At 63.1% G+C, this 6,292-nt stretch overlaps 1 protein-coding gene across 1 annotated transcript in view; it reads right to left on the reverse strand.

Annotated features, from left to right (window-relative positions):
* Nucleotides 1–4,000, reverse strand: part of EPS8L2 (EPS8 like 2) — a 17,508-nt gene extending 13,508 nt beyond the window's left edge. The window contains exons 1-3 of the mRNA XM_037731155.1: nucleotides 3,898–4,000; nucleotides 3,742–3,797; nucleotides 2,927–2,991 (exon numbers count right to left, since the gene is read on the reverse strand). Of these exons, the coding sequence (XP_037587083.1) occupies nucleotides 2,927–2,991; nucleotides 3,742–3,797; nucleotides 3,898–3,941 (165 nt within the window). The 5' untranslated portion in view covers nucleotides 3,942–4,000. The remainder of the gene's footprint in view (nucleotides 1–2,926; nucleotides 2,992–3,741; nucleotides 3,798–3,897) is intronic.
* Between the last annotated feature and the right edge of the window lie 2,292 nt (nucleotides 4,001–6,292).

The following is a 6,292-nucleotide window of genomic DNA, read 5'->3' on the forward strand; positions in this document are numbered from 1 at the left end:
GAGATGGGGTCTCACTATGTTGCCCAGGCTGGAGTGCAGTGGCTATTCACAGGCGCGATCCCACGACTGATCAGCACGGGAGTTTTGACCTGCTCCGTTTCCAACCTGGGTGGGTTCACCCCTCCTTAGGCGACCTGGTGGTCCCCGGCTCCCGGGAGGTCCCCATATTGATGCCAAACTTAGTGTGGACACCTGATCAGCATAGCGCACTACAGCCCAGAACTCCTGGGCTCAAGGGATCCTCCAGCCTCAGTCTCCCGATTAGCTGGGACTACATGCACGCACCACCGCGCCCAGTGGAAGGACTTCTTAGGAGATCAATAACCCTAAACTGCAAAAAAAAACACATTCGGATGGACTTCATCAAAATTAATTTCTGATTTTCGAAAGACAGTGATGGAGGCCGGGCACAGTGATGAATGCCTGTCATCCCAGCACTTTGGGAGGCCGGGGCCAGCAGATCACTTGAGGTCAGGAGTTCGAGACCATGCTTGGCAACATGGTGAAACCCCATCTCTACTAAGATACAAAACCTCGTCGGGCGCAGTGGCTCGTGCCTGTAATCCCAGCTACTCGGGAGGCTGAGGCAGGAGAGCTTGAACAGTTCGGAGGTTTTGGTGAGCCGAGATCACACCACTGCACTCCAGCCTGGGTGACAGAGCGAGACTCTGTCTCAAACACACTCACACACACACACACAACGGTGGTGATGAAGGACAGATGGTGTTTCCAGAGGTTGGGCTGGGGCCACCGAGGTGGGGGAGTCACAGGTTTGGCGCGGTGGGGCTGACGGCTGACTGTGGTGGTATCGGAACCCCACCCCACATACATGTCGGTTTTACTGCGTGATGATTTAGCAAAAAGCAAACCACAGACCCAGCTCAGGTGCCCTCCCCCAGCCCATTGTCAGGGCAGGTCTGATCTGCTCCCACCTGGCTGGAGAGACTTCCCACCACACCCTCACCCTCTCTCTGGGCCCCAGCGTCCTCATGCAGAGGGGCAGGAAAACCCCACCCACCACCCACTCCCCACTCTGCTGCCCTCAGGCAGGCAGGAAAGGCTCCCGCTGGTGGGGGGCTGGGCCAGGCTTGCAGGGGCCAAAGTCCAGGAGCCAGGCTGGGAGGCTCCAGGCTCCTCCCCAGGAGGGCAAAGTCCCTGAGAAAGGCGGGTGGGCTGCCCAGGAAGACTCGCCCCCACTCTGTGCCTTCACCCAAAACAGCCTGATTCAAAAGCTCAGGGACTCGTGATGGCTCTTTGGACCCATTGCACAGATGAAGAAACTGAGGCTCAAAGAACAGTGACCTGCCTCACCTCTGCAGGTGTGGAGGACAGAAAGGGGAACCAGGGAACACTGGGGCCACAGCCAGGGCTGCCTGCAGCAGAGAGGCCTGGCCCCGCGGGAGGTCCTGGCTCCTGCCTCCCCCATCCTCTCTCCCTTTCCTGGTCCTGTGGGCTTGGACCACAGCCAGGAGCCCAGCGAGCATCCAGGTACAGCGGGGCCTTTTTTTTCTTTTTTTTGAGACGGAGTCTTGCCCTGTCCCCAGGCTGGAGTGCAGTGGTGTGATCTCGGCTCACCACAACCTCCGCCTCCCCGGTTCTAGTGATTCTCCTGCCTCAGCCTCCCGAGTAGCTGGGATTGCAGGTGCCTGCCAGCACACCTGGCTAATTTCTGTATTTTTAGTAGAGACGGGATTTTACCATGTTGGTCAGGCTGGTCCCAAACTCCTGACCCCAGCTGATCCACCTGCCTCGGCCTCCCAAAGCGCTGGGATTCCAGGCCTGAGCCGCGCTCAGCCCCTTTTCTTTTCTTTTTCTGAGATGGACTCTGGCTCTGTTGCCCAGGCAGGAGTGCAGTGGCACGATCTCAGCTCACTGCAACTTCTGCCTCCTGGGTTCAAGTGATTCTCCTGCCTCAGCCTCTCGAGTGGCTGGGATGACAGGCATGTGCCACCATGCCTGGCTAATTTCGTATTTTCAGTAGAGACGGGGTTTTGCCGCGTTGGCCAGGCTGGTCTCAAACTCCTGACCTCAGGTGATCCACCCGCCTCAGCCTCCCAAAGTGCTGGGATTACAGGCGTGAGCCACCGTGCCTGGCCTAAGACTTTGTTGCCCAGGCTGCTGGAGGGCCATGGTGGAATTCTAGGTTGAAGTCTTGGGCTCAAGCAATCCTCCTGCCTCAGCCTCCCGAGTGGCTGGACTACAAGCTCAGGCTACCAGGTCTGGCTAGCAGTGGGTGGACTGCTTGAGCCCAGGAGCTCGAGACCAGCCTGGGTGACACACAGAGACTCTATCTCTACAAAAATAAAATAATTAGACAGACATGGTGGTGTCTGCCTGTAGGCCCGCGACTGGGGAGGCTGAATCAAGGGGATCACTGGAGCCCGGGAGGAGGAGGCTGTAGTGAGCCAAGATCTCACCCCCGCACGCCAGCCTGGGCACCTGGGTGACAGAGCAAGACCCCATCTCAAAACAAACAAAAAGGAAGAAAGAAAAGGAAACAACCCCCCAAAAGAGCGTATTTCCCGAGTTCTGAGTGTGACCGAAATGGATCGAGGAGAAAACAGAAGCCGTCGGGCTGGCGGCTGGTCCGCTCGCAGGCAGCCCCGTCCGAGCCCCGAGAGCCCACCGGCCTCCGTGCAGCCTCCAGCAAGGGCGTCTTTGTTCTACCCGCCCCTCCGGATCCAGTTCCTTGTTTTGGGGCCAGGACGATAATTTCCTCCACTGGCTCTTCCCATCCAGGGCTGCCCAGAACCCACAGTGTTCCCTCTGCACACCCCGGGCTACCTCAGCCCCCAGGGCGGGGTCCCTGTGTCCGCTGGTTCTGGCCTCCTCCAGCCCCTGTGGGTGTCAGAACCTGGGTGACCACTCTCCCTGGAGCATGAGGACAGCGAGGTCCTGGGGGTGCCCTGTGGGGGTGGGGCCTCACCTGGACGTGGTACTGGGAGGTCTCGTGCATGATGACGTTGGAGTTGGAATACTTCTTCCTCTGCTCTGAACGGGGAGACGCCAGTCATCACCCCATAGGCAGGACCCACAGCCTCCCGTCCAGCTCGGACTGGACCCCCAGGCGGGGCCACAAGGGAAGGTGGAGTCAGGCTGAGGGGGGCTGCTCCGTGGGAGGATGGGGTGTGAAACAGGACCTACAGGAAGGCCCCTCCCTCCCTCCAGAGAAGCCCCCTTGGAGAAGGACGAGGCTCACGGGCTTGCTCAGAGTGGGGACTGGGAGCCTGTTCCCTGGGGGGGACAGGAGGGGCCCTGGCCAGGCTTCTTCCCACCCTGAGAGCTGCCAGCTTCACCCTCTGCCCTCCCAGGTCTTCTCGCTTTCCAGACTGGGCACTGTGTCCAAAGACACAAATGGAGGGGTGCATCTAGCTAGGGAGAGGGCAGGGTCAGGCCTGGGGAAGGGCAGAGTGGAGGGGGGAAGTGGGACTCGCCAGGCCCCCCTCCTGGGGCAGACACCTGGCGGCTCATTCTGCCTGAACCCCCCTGCGATCCGGTTGCAGCGGGGAGTGCAGGGGAATCAATATTGATGCTCCCTGAATTATTAGTAAAGGCCTCTCCCCTTACGGGGTGGGGGAGGGGATCCAGTGGCCTGGAGTTTTCCGAAGGTTGATTAGGGTCCAGAGGCCGCCCTGGGCCCCCAGGGATCCCCTGTGCTGGGCCAGGCACAGCTGTGGGGCAGGCTAGAGGCAGTGCCCGTCTCTCCCCCGTGACACCCTGCCCTGCTCAGCCCCCACTCACCAAACAGGTCCTTGGGGCTCATCTTGGCCATACCGTCGGACCGGCCCAGGCTGCCGCTGCAGGGGAGGGGCTGGTGAGGGCAGGGCCCAACTGCACCCCTCCCTGGGGACTGCCTGGGGGGATGGTTGGGATATTCGGGATGGGCGGGGGGCTCACTTGGTGGCACCCGGGCAGCAGCTCATGGACCCGGACTGGCTCATGGCGTCCTGGGCAGCAGCCAGCGGGGGAAGGCACCCTCAGCGTGGCCCGAGTCTGAGGCTTGCACACCTGGTGGACAGAGGGGCTCTCTGCTGACTCTTCCTCCTGGCCTGGCTGATGCCCTCCATACTCCTCCTTCCCTGGGCCAGAGCCCCGACTGGCCTGGGCTGGGCAGGGGTTCCTCAGGGGGCAGAGCCCGTGCCCCAAGTCCCAGTTGGCCCTCGTTAAGCCTCGTAGTGCCCCAGACCTTGGACTCTCCACAGGGACCCCCCAGAGCCTACCTGGGAGGCTCTGACAAGGGCCCTGGGGGGAAGGCGCCTTCTGAGCAGCGGAGCATCGAGTTCAAGGCCCTGGTGCTGGGCAGCAGGGGGGGTGTGGTGGGAGAGTGGGGGCAGGTAGGGGAGGGGTGCGGTGGGAAGGTGGGGAGGGCAGGTGGGAGCTGCAGGGTGGCCGGAGAGGTGAGGCTGGAGCCAGGGGGTGGACATGAAGTCCAGAGGAAGCCAGCTCTGCCTGCCAATCTTGCCCCACCCAGGCCTGCACCCCAAGGAGCCCTGGCCACGCACTGTGGACTTGCCACCCATGCATGCCACCTCTGTCCAGGCCCTAGCAAAGAGGCCGGCCCTTGGCTCCTTCCTGGACTGGGAGGCGTGGCAGGGAAGGCGGTGTGGACAGGGAAGCCTAGGGTCCCGGGGTGTGGTGTCTCCTCACCCCGAGGGCAGGGAGGTGATCAGGCGGCCAGCGCAGGGGAGGGGCTGGAGGGCTGGTGTGGGTGGGGCTGAGACTGGGAACCCTGTCCAGCTGCCCCACCATACGGTATTCCCTGCCCCTCCACGAGGTAGGGTGCTATGCGGTGGGCAGCTGGTGGCTGGGGCCTCCCCAGGGGCAGAATCCCTAGAGCCTGCCTCTGGGCTCCCAGCCCTGACCTCTCCCCCGACACATTTTGGGGAAACTAGGTCCCAGCTGCCAGAGCAGGCAGGTGGGTCTGATTTGGGCTGGACCCTGGGGCCTTCCCTGGGGGATCAGCACAGCCTGATGGCCCTGAACCAGGCTGACGTGTCTCAAGGACTGTGACCTGCGTGGACCTGGCTGTCCTCTGGCTCTGCGGCCAGCTCCCCACGGGTCCACGCCATCCGCCTCCTGCCAGGGCCAGCGGGGCCTCGCCCTGTGGCTTCAGAGTTTGGGTCTGCCAGGGTGGGGGCCACCTGCCGGTGTTGCTGGTATGGTCACGGGAGTGGCCTGGAGCACCCAGGACTTTCTGGTTTGACCAGGTCTGGCCTAGAAGGCGGGCTCCTGCGAGGTCTGGGGGGCCCCTGGGGCACTGCCACAGCCACGAGGGGCTGGGCTCGCCAAGAGGGCTTGGCCACTTCCTCCGTCCACCTATGCATGGAGAATGTCCGGAATGTTCACGGGCTCAGCGTCAGGCCTGAGTGTTTGCTTAATGGGATTCCTGCTGGGCTCCACCAAGGGTGCCAGGCACGTGTGTCCAGGCACACACCTGCCAGGACACCCACACTCCCTCGCAGACTCAGGCCTGCGGGCAACAAACACGAAGGCAGGGCCGACATGCAGCCCCCCGGGGAAGGTCAGGCTGGGAAGCTGCTGGCCAGCGGCTGCCTGCGGGGTGTGGCGGACCTCGGACCCCGCCACGGCCTGGCAGCAGCACGGTGGGCCCAGGTGTGGTGTCTGGGTCTGAGGCACCTGGGGCCCGTGGGAGCCCCGCCCCCGCTCACTAGGGGTGGGGGCGGAGCCCTGGAGGCCCAGGCTGCACTTTGGTTTTACTGCTGTCATTTTCCTGCCGGGAAGCGGGGCAGAGCAGGGGCCTGGTCAGTAGGGCAGTGGAGATGAGGAGGCCCTAGCAAGGACAGGAGGGTGGAGGGATGGGCTCCAAGTTCAAATTCCAGCTCCACATGCTGAGTGACCTTGGAGAGGGGTCAGCGGAGTCACAGGGGCTCCAGGCTGCCTTCAGGGCACGGCGTGGGACCTGGAATGGGGTGCCCCTTATGCCCTGGCCATGACCTGGTTGGGAAGCTATGGTTTGAGGAGGAAGGGATAAGCTGGGAAGCTGAGGGTGGAGAGGGAGGCGCAGGCAGGTGGAGAAGGCCCGGTGGGAGCGCCGTGCCAAGGCCTGGGTGCTAAGCAGGCCCCAGAGAGGCTAGGCACAGGGTGGGACCCAGGATGAGCCGGGAGGGGAGGGGCCGCCGCCAGCTGGGCCTGCTGCCCAGCACAGCCGACCGGGGGGACTGGGCACGGGGTGGGTGGGGACGAAGGTCCGAGTAGGCCTGGTCCTGCCTCCCCCTCCTCTGCCACCAGGGAGACCCCACACCAAGGGGCGACACCAGGCAGCTGGGCCCAG

This window comes from Cebus imitator, unplaced genomic scaffold (genome assembly GCF_001604975.1).
Source record: "Cebus imitator isolate Cc_AM_T3 unplaced genomic scaffold, Cebus_imitator-1.0 Scaffold384, whole genome shotgun sequence".
Taxonomy (NCBI): Eukaryota; Metazoa; Chordata; class Mammalia; order Primates; family Cebidae; genus Cebus; species Cebus imitator.